The sequence below is a fragment of the Syngnathus floridae genome, chromosome 5, assembly GCF_059516105.1.
Source record: "Syngnathus floridae isolate MCC-2025c chromosome 5, RoL_Sflo_1.0, whole genome shotgun sequence".
Lineage (NCBI taxonomy): Eukaryota > Metazoa > Chordata > Actinopteri > Syngnathiformes > Syngnathidae > Syngnathus > Syngnathus floridae.
Window position 1 is genome coordinate 10,585,380 of NC_142417.1, and position 13,305 is coordinate 10,598,684.

Here is a 13,305-nt window from a genome sequence, read left to right on the forward strand (position 1 = left end):
GGCAGAAGCAGAATGAATTACGAAGTCTACAAAACCATTTTGTCTTGCAATTTACAAAAGAAATGCATCCAAGCGGATGGATGGATGGATGGATGGATGGATGGATGGATGGATGGATGGATGGATGGATGGATGGATGGATGGATGGATGGATGGATGGATGGATGGATGGATGGATGGATGGATGGATGGATGGATGGATGGATGGGTGGATGGATGGATGGATGGATGGATGGATGGATGGATGGATGGATGGATGGATGGATGGATGGATGGCAAGATTTTACTTAACAAGAAAAGTAAAATAACGATTCCAAAGACTGCAGTGTTATTTTATTTTTATGGTGACAATGATGAGGATACACCAACTGCTGTTGATCAAATGGTGGGATTGATTATCTTGCCCAAGAAGAGAATGTCATCTGTGGTGTTTTCAGTGACAAGAAGCATGAATGGACGATTGAACTTCAGCACAGGGACGTGTTGGAAGGACATCAGAGTGATCTCAACGCCTGTGGCGGCTGCAGCGGTGGCTCCAGTCTCGTCAATATCAAGGGTGGCTTGGTGCACAGCCTGAAATGAAATAGGCGGCGTGAGATGAAGCGTTGACGGAAAGAAGAGTAGAAAAAGTTGACCGCATCCTTACGTCGGAGACCAACAGATTCTTTCCCTCCAAAATGCCACTCAAATCTGCTCGATTATCAAACATGTGAGTCATTCCCATTTCAATCAGCACGTCCTTCAGAGCGTAGTCAGTCTTAATAGAGAGCTTTGGAATATATATATCATACATCCTAAAAGAAACAGGCAAGCATACAGTGATTAAAATGATCACACCAGGAGCAATCTAGCAAGGTTCTCCATCAAAAATGTGAACAAACCAACCTCTTTTTCATCCACTTTGACCATTTGGTGACATGTTCTGGGCATATTTCCTTTTCTAGTCCTTCCATGCTATCAGGCAGCAGAAGGAGCATGGAGTAAGAGCTGTTGAAGGGAAGGCGCAAGATCGTCGTGTTAATTGCCAGGTCATGATAGACATCAAAATGATCCTCCTTGTTCATCATCTGGACAGCAACCTGGAAAACAATTCAGAATGAAGTTGGAGATTTTCATTCCGGCATCGGTATTCTTTTTTTCAAGATGTAGCTTCAAACCTTGGTATTCTCATCAACGGCAAACTCGTCTTCTTTTGTGAGTTTGGCATCAAAAGGATTGTCCCACATTCCTGTATGATAAGAATGAACAGAAATGAGTCATTTTACAGAGAACACCACATTTTATGTCGGATCTCGAAAAAGACACAAACTTCAGCAGTAATTGTTATCCTCAAGTACCTTTGAAGTAGATGTAGCTTATGAGATACATGATGGTGCCGGCATCCAGTTTCTTCACCAATTTATCGATCTTCCCATGAGTCTTATCCGCTACATATTTATTGATCGTGTCAGCACTTTCTGTTGTTTGCTGGAAGTTGACATTCGACACATCTGTATAAAAGGATTCTTTCAAATCTTTCAGGAACTCGGGTTTTGGCTGGATGGTGTTATCCAGGAACACAGCAGTCCCTTCATTGATGTCTGATGAATTCTCTTGCCTTTTGAGGATCATACTAAAGGCTCGGTTTATATCATTCTGTGTAACTTGGGAACTGTTGTAACCAAGACCACTCAAAAGCTGTTGGAGGGTTTCCTCCCGGGCTCCGACAGACAAGGCAGCAAAGGCAACGGACACACTACTTGGTGAGTAAAAGATGTTCTTGTCCTGGTTCTTAGAATGAGCCGCCAACTGCCTGTACAGCCGGAAGGCAAACTCTTTGTTTCCCGTGCTCACGTGTGAGAGGCTGCCATCAGTATGTCCTTCATGGTGGTGGCCTCTTCCCAGACAGACCACTGCTGATAAGATCCAGACACCCAGGGCCGCATGCATCATTGTGGACTATGGCGAAAGTTCAAACATGTAGAATTGATCTTCTGATTACACATTAGACCAACAATCCTTTGGACATCTCAAAGTTCAACAAGCAAAGTATATACTGTCAGACTCGTGTACAGTGTTCCCTCAAGGCAAACAGTACGCTAATGCAGAATATCCATGGCCAAAAAGTCGGCATCTTTTTTACCTTCGACCATATTGCATGATGGTTCAACGTGGTTTTGGAACAAGTATGCCTTCTACTGTAAGTAACATGATGATGGAGGTTATGATTTTCTCACCTAAACATTTGACAGCTTCCTATTCTTTTGCAAAGTAAGGATCTGGATTTCTTTAAGGCTAAGCGTAACAAATGTTTGTAGTCTGTTGTTTCATTTTTGTTGAAGACGCCTTGTTTTAATATACTTCATTTGTCTCTGTTACTTTGGTAAAGCAGCCTGTTCAACATTGCTGAATAAAAAAAAACATACTTTATTGGAATTAATTATTGATCCTTTTTTATGTTATGAAAGTGGAAAAGGTAAAGAGATTTGGATATTGAATAACTTACCAATTGCTGACTGCCTCTCTAGCCTCAAAACCAAACAGACAGGACAGTGAGGTCTTCTTCTGCTGTCTTCTTTATACACCTTGAATGAGTGGGATGAGCCCACTTTCCGCGTGATGTCATCTCTTGTCTCCTCCCATTTTGTGAGGAAGCGGTGGTGGTTGAGATGATCATGCAAAGCACTTTCACCTTGATTTTGAGCTTGAAAATTTATCATGCAAGGATTTACATATTCAAGCAAACATCATGCCATTTCATGCAATTCAACGGCAAAATGTTTTTTGCATTACTTTTATTTCGATTCAATAATAAATTACATCACCAAAATGTGATCTCGACTTTCATCCCACCAATGAGGCCAATCGACTGAACTTTGGATTAGTGTACTCTTCTATGTGCTTAACCTCTACAACTCTCGATGGTTCCAGTAATGTTTGCTGCCCGACTGTGACAACACAGTTTGCACAGTGCACATAAAGACTGAAGCAGTGTGTACAAAAACCTGCAAATCCAGTAAGTGCATATAGTTCTTCCTCTAAATACGTATGCAATAATGGAGAGGGGGGGGGGTGATTACAGTTACAAAATAAAGATCTGAAATTCACATGCATCCATCCCAAAATGGTACTTTTCACACTAAGCCTCTTAAAATGGCGAAAAGAAATCTGGAAGGCATTGCATTGTAAAATATATAAACAGTAATCCCTCATTTATCGCGATAAGTGAAATCTGCATTTTGCAGTGTCAGTGGCCATAAAAAAATTTTTCAATTTGCATCATTGAAGTTATGCGCCTTAAAGTGATGTTAATGGTGCTCTTTTTTTCCCTCTATAAGACCAAAATTCCCAGCTGCCCACCTTCACTTATGTGTGCCAAAAAGTTGCCTATCCAGACGGATAAGTTGTCGGAGGAAACCTCGGTTAGGAATGACCCCCCTGTTCTCTTTGACGGCACATATAGCCTCCACCAGGGTGAGTCTCTGCTTCAGCATCAAGTACGCCAGGACCAAGGTGGCAGAACGGCTCACTCCTACCTGGCAATGCACCAGAACGTGACCTAAAGAAACACAATACACAAAATAAAAGTTGATTTTAATTGCTCAATTTAACACCAGATGACTTCTTTTCATTTCTCACCTCCCCTGCTAAGAGCCATGTGAATAAAATCCGCAGCTGCCTGAAAGTTGACACTCATGTCATAGGTACATGAGTCATTTGCCTCTACTCCCATATAACTTATCTTCATTCCCTGGTAGATGTTGGGACACCCTCGACGTTTACTGTGAGCTGCATTAAGGATATGAGTGATTCCATGCTTGGATAAATCATTTTTGTTCTCGGCACTGTGTCTGTGGAGATGAAAAAATACGTTAGCATGTGATTTGTTACAAAAGTAGTGTTTTATGAAAAAATGTAACATTTCATCAACCAGTCCATCAGAGTGGCTTATTTACTGAAGACATTTTAGTTTGAACTGATAAAGCATCTCCTTTCCCAAGAGTAATTCATGCCTTGGATTACTGTAATGCACTTTATTTGGAGTTAGAAAGTCCTCCATCAGGCCTCGAGTTGGCTGCTCGCCTCTTGACTGCGAACACATAACTCCTAGGATGTATGCCTAAATCGGCTCCCTCTACATTTTTGAGTTTTTTTAAGATTCTGCAATTTTTTTTTCAAATCTCTAAATGGTTGTATGACTTAATTATGCTCCACTTTGTATGCAGTGGTGGTTGTTTTAAAAGTTTTCTATAAAGGAAGTTGAGTTAATGGGAAATGTGTAGTAGACTTAATGGCCAGGTTATTGATGGAAACTCAAATAGCCCAGCTGTCACCATGAGGAATGTAACTTGAGGGGTCTAGAATTACTTGTGTACAGCTATTTGATTTATTTCTTTGGATGTGTGTGGACTCAATTAAACTTAGAGAAAGTTGACAATATTCATCTTGGGTTATTTAAAAGAATATTTGGACCAGCTAGTGTTATTTTCAGAATGAAGAAATGCAATCAAGCTACTTACTGATCACCAATGTAGAGCCTTGGCCATACTTCGTCTGCATGGCTGATGATGGCTTTGCCAGTAAACAAGAGTCTTTCCAACTCACACACAGCTAAACCAGGGGAGCTTAGGTCAATTTCCACCTTCCTGGGAGGAAGTCTGTCATTCCAGGATGAAGGAAGTTTGGATGTGAAAGACATCTCTTTTCCAGTGCTGGAATTAAGCACTCCTCTGAGGTAACAAAACAAGTTTTGGACGATGTCCTGGGGGTTATTTCCATGCAAGTGTGCAATCAGCACAACTTTGATAGAGTAGCACAACACTATCGTTGGGATGTCCAAGGCGTTGTGAGACTATTGCCCCCTTGTATTCATTCCTGGTCCCAACGTTTGGGGTTCTACTGTTGTGCTTTTGCATCAAAATAGCTGCCTATTTATAGACCAGACTGTTCGCTAGCAACGCAGTGGCTCCATGCAACAGTTTACACAAATATAACAACACTGTTTGTTTGTTTGTTTTTTAAACATGAGACAGCTTAAAAAAAATCCTTAATTTACCTACAAAATACATGGCAATTCATTACATTAGTTTGCAAGAAAGACACATTTCTCCATGAGTTAAAAATATAAGCCTTTTTATTATTTCTCAGAATTTTCAACTGTGATAAATGCTGTTTTTTGTTTGTTTTGTTTTTTTACAGATTTATTTATTCTTTTTATAGTCAGCCATATATTTCCATTTTGTGTTGGAAACATGCATTACACCTGACATTTTACAATTGGGCTTCATGTAACAGCACACACAAACAAAATGAATACGTAGATAAGACAAATGATAAATTTCCCATGCAATACATTTTCTAAATATATTAAACATCTCCTGATATAGGGTATTTTGTCACCACTGCTGCAATGTTTGTGGGACATATGTCTTGCACTATACTTGGAAGGATTGTGTGACATTGCAAGTATGGTGGCAACAATGATAGAACAGATTTTGACATTAAATTAGTTCTTCACAATTTTAATGGATATTTGGGAAAATGCGCTCAATGCATGAAGGTATGAGGATAGTTTCAACATATGAATTTAATTTAAACATTTGAGTTGGAAATTGCAGCATAAGCCCAAAAACAAAGATGACAATAATTTTCAGATTTTTTTTTTTTTATCGTTCTTTCTTTAAGGTCCAATTATGGGTTCACAGAGGTTGCAAAAGTATTATTCATGCAGGGCAGAGCACAGCGGAAACAAAACACACTGAATCGCAGTACTGTGATTGCTTTGATGACGGATATCGATGACGATGTGATCATGCAAGAGAACTGTGACAAACACTCATGGGCAGTTAAGGCAGTGTGCATGTTGTGAGGAGCAAAGAACCACATTAAAACTGACACACACACGCAAGGACAGCTGGGTGATCACTTGATTCTGAATCACTTGTTGGAGATTAGCAAGAGTTTGGGAGTGGCAATGATAATTCCCTTTTCCTGTATCAGTATGACTACCAAAAATCCAAATTCAGTCATTGACTGATTTGACAGTTTCTTATGATATGTACATAAAAAAAAAACAGCTTCTTGATCTACTGCATTGGCACTGCGTCACATGTAACCAACAGCCTACTGGGTCATTGAAAAATGTATTTAGACGCTCTAGTTCAAAGATCTGGAAGAAGCTGGGAGGGTCTGAGGCCCATCAAACTGGTTCATGACCTGCTTTAGAAAGCCTTCCTTTCCAGCTGGTCAAGAATGGCCTGGATCCTTTGCACAGCCTCCTTTCGCGCTTGACGGACATTTTCAAGTCCCAGAGTCTCTACAGAGTCCAGCTCAAGCAGCTCTTTGGTAAGAAGTTCCTCCAGGTATCTATAAGTCTTGTCTGTTTTTTTTCCCACAAATTCATCAACATCTTCCTGAAGCAGCAGCACTCTTGCCATGATTTGCTGGACACGAGCTAAACTGGGGTTGTCGCTGACGAACTGAGGTCCAGCATTGCCTGGAGCTGGGGATTGGGTGGGAGCAGAGGGTGGGGGCTCACCTTGTGAGTGATTTTGATCAATTTGCCTTGCTATGTTGTAGATTTGAGGTGGTGAACTAATTTCTGCAGCTTTCCCATTGGAGCGATTTGGGGATGTGGTCGGCCTGGGCTTCGATCCCACTTGTGGGGCGCGCTGGAGCTGTTGGTCCTGGAATGAAACACGGAACTATTTTCCATTTCCGCAACGAAAGCACATCACGGCACTTGGCCTCAAATGAGATTTGAAACCTTCTGCGAGATTTTAAAATCTACAGTGGTGGGAAGTAACTTACCAACTTTGTTACTGTACCTAAGTAGATTTTTCAAGTATCCATACATATTATTTTCCGATGTTTTCTTTACTTTTACTTCTTACATTTGAAAACAGATATTTATGATATTTATTTTCTTTGCAGTGGCGTGCTGGGGAGGCAGCATTAAGAAGAGGGATGCCTCCCGCCTTGACAAACTGGTAGAGGAAGGCAGGTTCCGTTGTTGGCATAGAGCTGCCTGGTCTGACGTCTGTGGCAGAACGGGTGTTGGCCAGGCTGCTGTCCATTAAGGACAAGCCCATCCACCCACTGCACAGCGCCATCTCCAAGCGGAGGAGTAGCTTCAGTGACAAGCTGCTGACACTGTCCCGCTCCGCGGAAAGGCTGAGGCTCATTTCTCCCCCATGCTGTGAGACTTTCTACCTCAACACGGGGGCCAGGGGTACGGTCATGGATATGATCTTGGCTTGATGTTTGTCATGTTTAATATGATTAATGTTTATTTATTTACATATTACTGGTGGGTGAATGACACTTTCATAAGAATGTACTGCATATCTGTTATATGGATACTGCTAAACAGTGAATTTCCCCCTGGGATCAATAAAGTATCTATCTATCTATCTATCTATCTATCTATCTATCTATCTATCTATCTATCTATCTATCTATCTATCTATCTATCTATCTATCTATCTATCTATCTATCTATCTATCTATCTATCTATCCTGCTCCTTTGTGAGAGAGGCGTTTAAATTTTTAGGAAGCACTCACTGATTGTTGTACTTACGACATAATATGACATAATGTCACGTGACCTGATTGTTGTACATATGACATAATATGACATTATGTCACGTTACATAATTAACCATCTCTTTTCTGTTCCCTTCCCACACTGTGCTGCACTGACACTGCGTTGCGCTCATCTGCACAGCACATTAACCAGTGACAACACATCATGACACAACACCTGACTTTGACTGACAAAATATTTGAGAAATACATACAAGGTTACAATTGGTACCTTGAAAAACTCAAACCCCCCACTTCCCATGAGCTTAGCTCTAAATGAGTGTTGTTCATTTGCATAAATACTACCTTGGGTTGATAAGGAGGTGGTGCACCAGTTCCAGTCCCTGGCCAAGCTGGAGGGTGTAGCGGACGTACGGGATTTCCATAATGATTGGTGGGTAGCTGTTGGCCTGGCTGCCATTGTTGCTGTGAGGGTGCGTATGTCCCAGGGTGGGCCCAAGCTTCAGCCTGGGAGTTGGAGTGCAGAGACTGGCCCGTGGAATATAGCGTGTTTGGAGGCATAGCATGACCACTTTCGCTGTAGTGAGAATATGGTCCTTGAGGATATCCAGGACCCTGGGAACAGAGAGGTGACACGATGAAATAAATTCAGTGAGAAGGAATGATACCATTTCTGTGTTTAAATGTTCTTACCCCTTGACAGTGTATACCAGGATAGTGATGGTTTTGTGAATGTGGCTGACCAGCTTGCCCACTGCTTTGTTCTGCAGGACAGCTCTGACTAGGATAAGTAACTGGAGGCGTTCTCTGAGGGTCAGCACAGTAGAAAGGGTTGGATGGGTGGAACCCACTCGTTGAATATTGACCCTGGGCTGGGTTGTAGACACCATGGCCATTTGGATAACCTCCTGAAATTACCTACAAAGGTAGATTTTGAGAACTGAGTTATTACAGTATTGTGTAATGTAGGATTCCTATTATGTGAGCGATCCAAGGTCACGTAATTTGTTATGGGTTGCTAAATGTTTGGGCTTTCAAAACAATTCTTCCCCTAGGTAATATCCATCCATCAAATGCTTATCCTCACTAGGGTTGCAGGTGAGCTGGAAGCCTATTTCAGTTGACTTTGAGCGGTAGGCGATGTACACCCCGAACTGTTCGCCAGCCAATCGCAGAGCACAGATAAAGAAACAATCAATCACACTCACACCTACAGACAATTTTGGAGTAGACAATCGGCCTACTATGCATGTTTTTGGAATGTGAGAGGAAACCGGGGGACCTAGAGGATACATACGCAGGCATGTGGAGAACATGCGGGGTAATTCTGATCGTTCAGTGCCAGGCGGGCTTGTATGCATGACACAATAATAAATAATAAGATTGTAGTAAGATACTGTAAACAAAGGCAGAGTGATTCCTTTGACTCTACACCTTTTGCCTCAAGTTATGTTCAAACACTAAACTCACCTGTGGGTTATACTGTGGCTGGCCATCTGATCCAGCGGGATAGGTATTTGCATAGTGCCCCGTGGGATGAGATTGAGGGTACCAGTAGTGTGATGGATATCCTGGATACTGTGGGGTGTCCTGAGAAAGCACAACCACACAATCTCAACATATTCCACCTTTGCTCCCACACATCTATTGCAGAGTCGTAGGCTTGATACGGGCACCAACTCATTCATTGTATCAGGTTAAACAAATGCCCGCGGTACCGCGCATCTTGACCACGGAGAGATGCATTCTAGTATCAACCAGTACTGTGATCCTGTCACGTAAAACTAAACGTGATGAGCAACAAACTTAGCTGGGCTAGCAAGAGAGCGCTAGCTATTATATAACAGCAGTTAGCCCGATAGCTGCGTAGTTAGCATGTGCATGAGCTTTACGCTGGAGAGCTACTGTTTACCTCAAGCAATACCACAAAGCATCTCAAATACAACATTTATACGAAACAGATGCTTGAGTCTGACTCACCATATTTCTTTTGGTAGTTTGCAAGGTTATTATCGAAGTTGTAACTCGAGGGCCAGGCAGTTATCGCTTCACTTGATTGTACGCATCAGATGTACAGCACTCCACGGCTAGGCAAGAATATAGTTGAAGAAAAATCCCTGCACTCTATTCTAGAAAAGATTCAATTACTGGTGTGGCAGACAAGGGGCTTAATGAGAGCAGACGACTTGATTAAGATCAGGAAATAATTGAATGGATGACGACACGGTGAACACACGTCAGCTTGTTTACCCAAAATGAGGATGGCGAATCATGTGAACGAGGACCCACTCTGAAATTTGACCAAAAAGACCGTCAAGTTGTCAAAAATGAAACCATGATAACTAACGGTATATCTGTAGTATTTTATAAATAATATCTAGCCAATGCTTTATTAAAACTTAAAACAAATTGTCTCCCAAATATAAAAACGGACAAGTAATCCTTTATGCGGCATTTACAATCTTTGTTACACGAAGAATTGTTAAAAAAAAAAAAAAAAGCGACTTGAAACGTAGTTGTATTTTCCCCCCCAGACTCAGTTTTGTATAAACTGAATCTGCGTCCGCGTACTCGTCATAGTTATTGAATATTCCATTGATTTCGGCGCCAAACAAGAAAGATGGAAAAACTAGCTATACCGACGCGTTTTAGTAACTAAAGTGCCAACAAGGCGGCCATGTTGGAAGGGACACCGTTCCCATTGGAGGCAATGTATTGACATTAAAAATCAGTCACAACTTACTCAGTTCTCAACTTTATTGTTTTTCTTTTACGAGGTTTACTTTTTTGTCAATACCAAAAGGCATTTTAACAAAAGGTCCTATGTGAAAAATGTTATTCTGAGTTCCCTGCATAAGATTAGGCCGGCTTCCTCTATTTTTTTCTTGTCGCCCACACACGATGCATTTACGCATTTACGCATTTACGCCTCCAATCTTTGCGTCGACGTATGTATGCAGCTAAAAAAGTACGTCGTCGTATCTCGGGACGTGCAAGAGTTAAACACCACCCGGAAGTTTAATCAGAATGCCTACAAAAGCATTTCCGGTCATCTTCCGCATAAGAAACCTTTAGAAATATTCATGGCGTGACGCTTTGGTATATAAGAAGGCAATAATCAGGTTTCCAAGATGAACTACGTACCCGGGACAGCTAGTCTCATAGACGAGATCGACAGTAAGTTTGAGAGGAGAATTGAATCTCGTAGAAAGTTAGATCATAATGAGGAGTTGGCTTTATGTCTTGGTCTAACACAGTCCAGTCACATTAGCCCGGTCAACGCTGTTGTATAATGTCCTATCTCACCTGTGCTTTGCAGAAAAACATCTGGTTCTCCTCCGTGATGGTCGAACACTCATCGGATACCTCAGAAGCATTGACCAATTCGGTACGCTCATGTTGGTTTCCTAATCGGCGCACTATAAAGATTCATAGAATTTCGCATGATACGACTACCGCTGTGTAAAATTCGCAAACTCAATTTGTTTGTCTTGTGTTTCCAGCTAATTTAGTTTTCCATCAGACAGTTGAACGTATCCACGTGGGCAAGAAATTTGGTGACATCCCCAGAGGAATCTTCATTGTGCGAGGAGAAAATGTGGTGCTGCTTGGCGAAATAGTACGTGTGCATTTTCTTTCTGTTTCACCCATCATCATGAGTCATTTTAATTCATCCGGTAACTAAGTTTTGAACAGTTGAGTATGTACACAGTGACCTTCATGACTTGCAAGGTCTTATCATAAATCCAATGCAATATTTGCCAGAGAAAATGAAAGGAATATTATGACCCAGGCTCAAATGCCTAAAAAAAAAAAACACATAGTTTATCCCCCTAAGTAACAGTCAAACTATAAGTAAAGCTACTTTGGAAGATGCCTGAGTGACAGGACAACAAAATGTTAGTGATGTATTACTGGTATTTCTGAAATTGGAAGGTTGGCAATGTCTCATCTCTTCTGCATGGCGTTATGCATGATGAACTCAGATTTGTTTGCCCTTTTAGGAGCATCTAACTAAAAAAAAATTGTCACACCCCAAACCGCTTTTGGAGAGTTTGTTGTGATATTAAACATCAACGTATTGAGTAGCCCTACAGATCCCTCTTAAGTAGAGTTCAGCATTTTTATTATGTATATGTTTATGCAATTAGCAAATTCCTCCAAAATGCAAACTTGTTTCTTTTATTCTAAGTCTTCCTTATATTTGACAAATAAAAAACAATATATGAATAAAATGGCTTAAGACCTGCAGCAACTTTGGGTGCATAAGGCAAATTCCTATAAGATAAAATGATTGAAATGCTTTTGTATTTCTGGTTGTTCTTTTGTAAAGCTTGTACTTGTATCATTCACGTTTAAGATTATTTTACTTCGAGCACATGTCCCTTATGAATGCATATTTCATTGCAGGATGTGGATAAACCTTGTGACACAGTCCTGCAGCAGGTCTCCATTGAGGAGATTCTGGAGGAGCAGCGGTTGAAGCAACAAACTAAGCAAGAGATGGAGAAAGTGAAGATGCAAGTCCTGAAAGACAGAGGCCTCTCCATCCCCAAAGCTGATAACCTGGATGAATATTAACACAGCCCATGAGCTGCTTCAGTTTGTATCAGACTGGAATCTTGGTTGAATTTCAAAACATGATTTTATGAGCACAAGGCAACATTTTGCTTTGCCTCCTTACTGTAGTGTACTGTATACATTTAATTTGAATGAAGCTCTTTCAGTTTTTCGGTGTCGAAGGTGGCAAAACTGTTCGTTGTGGCTCATTATGATAGCAATTATTTTACAGCAGCACTTTGTGTTACTCAATCGTGTTTGTATTTGGAGATATAAAGGCCTGCAAGTGACACAAAGGTAATGGCTATGCTCCATTAAAATATTATTTTTTATTCATGGCTCTCTTTGTTTCCTCCCCATTCTAAATACAAATATCAATGAAGCTTTCTGCAAGAAGCATCAAGCACTGTTTTGTGGTTGTCTTGGGTGTGGCATGTTTTAGTTTAACTATATAACAAGCAGAATGTATCTTGCAAACCCAGCCAAGGTAAATGCAAAATGTAGTTTTGAAAGATTTGTTTTCAAGGAGACAAAGATTTCAATCTACTAGGCCCTTTGAGGATGGATATGAAATCAGGTTGGTTGAAGAAGCTAACAAATTACCTTGACAAGTGTAATAATTAATGACATTCGATTTCTGTCACTGATCATAATTAAATCAATCAACAGGAACCAAATATCAGCAGCACTTTTTTCATAAATCTCTGTCAGTGTTTGCATTTTTAAATGATCATATCCACAACATTCCTAGAAAATCACAGTGCCATCACTGGTGAGCTATTTTTAGAACACACCCACGGGCTACTCGTGTGGTTCTTGCCCTTGTTCGTGAACCCTGGCATAGATTCTGCAGTTTGAAAGCAAACTAAAATAAGCAAGCACCACTAGAATCAGAAGACAATGACAGTACTATATGAGGTAAATTAACACAATTTCGTGGAACTAATACAAAATATTCCTTTGGTTGTCCCAAATGAAGGAATAATTGATAAGTAGAATAGATATAAGAATTGACGTTTTAAATGACTTTCCTGGCCTTGACTGCCTAGCGCTGGCCATGTTTTTTTCCTTTGTTTTTTACTTTTACGATATATTTTTTATGTGCCTTGGCTCAATAAACGTGAAATGTTTACGAATGTCGGAAATACAATCTCTTTTACTTTGAGGACTCACTAAATGCGTACACTTCCGGTAAGTGAAATGGGCTTGACACAATTGGG

General features: G+C 40.7%; 4 protein-coding genes and 1 long non-coding RNA gene across 5 annotated transcripts; 2 read left to right on the forward strand and 3 right to left on the reverse strand.

Moving 5' to 3' along the window:
• Positions 1-311: 311 nt before the first annotated feature.
• On the reverse strand, positions 312-2,615 carry LOC148398097 (alpha-1-antitrypsin-like). The gene is made up of 6 exons (XM_088374994.1): positions 2,486-2,615; positions 1,338-1,938; positions 1,158-1,228; positions 886-1,079; positions 647-794; positions 312-573 (listed from the first exon to the last, which is right to left on the reverse strand). The coding sequence occupies exons 2-6, from the start codon at positions 1,930-1,932 to the stop codon at positions 379-381; spliced, it is 1,203 nt and encodes a 400-aa protein (XP_088231120.1). The 5' UTR covers positions 1,933-1,938; positions 2,486-2,615; the 3' UTR covers positions 312-378.
• LOC148398098 (uncharacterized) lies at positions 2,007-6,501 on the forward strand. Its single transcript, XR_015858456.1, has 3 exons — positions 2,007-2,179; positions 2,911-2,995; positions 3,318-6,501. It is a non-coding gene; the product is annotated as an uncharacterized LOC148398098 (long non-coding RNA).
• On the reverse strand, positions 2,756-4,872 carry LOC148398099 (dual specificity protein phosphatase 26-like). Its single transcript, XM_088374997.1, has 3 exons — positions 4,500-4,872; positions 3,619-3,830; positions 2,756-3,538 (listed from the first exon to the last, which is right to left on the reverse strand). The coding sequence occupies exons 1-3, from the start codon at positions 4,676-4,678 to the stop codon at positions 3,342-3,344; spliced, it is 588 nt and encodes a 195-aa protein (XP_088231123.1). The 5' UTR covers positions 4,679-4,872; the 3' UTR covers positions 2,756-3,341.
• Positions 5,096-10,409, reverse strand: bag4 (BAG cochaperone 4). Its single transcript, XM_088374995.1, has 5 exons — positions 9,506-10,409; positions 8,996-9,115; positions 8,219-8,443; positions 7,871-8,140; positions 5,096-6,665 (listed from the first exon to the last, which is right to left on the reverse strand). The coding sequence occupies exons 1-5, from the start codon at positions 9,506-9,508 to the stop codon at positions 6,201-6,203; spliced, it is 1,083 nt and encodes a 360-aa protein (XP_088231121.1). The 5' UTR covers positions 9,509-10,409; the 3' UTR covers positions 5,096-6,200.
• A 126-nt stretch (positions 10,410-10,535) lies between these two features.
• Positions 10,536-12,417, forward strand: lsm1 (LSM1, U6 small nuclear RNA associated). The gene is made up of 4 exons (XM_088374998.1): positions 10,536-10,702; positions 10,845-10,913; positions 11,029-11,144; positions 11,936-12,417. Exons 1-4 carry the CDS (start codon positions 10,657-10,659, stop codon positions 12,104-12,106), a joined length of 402 nt encoding a protein of 133 aa, XP_088231124.1. The 5' UTR covers positions 10,536-10,656; the 3' UTR covers positions 12,107-12,417.
• Positions 12,418-13,305: the final 888 nt, after the last annotated feature.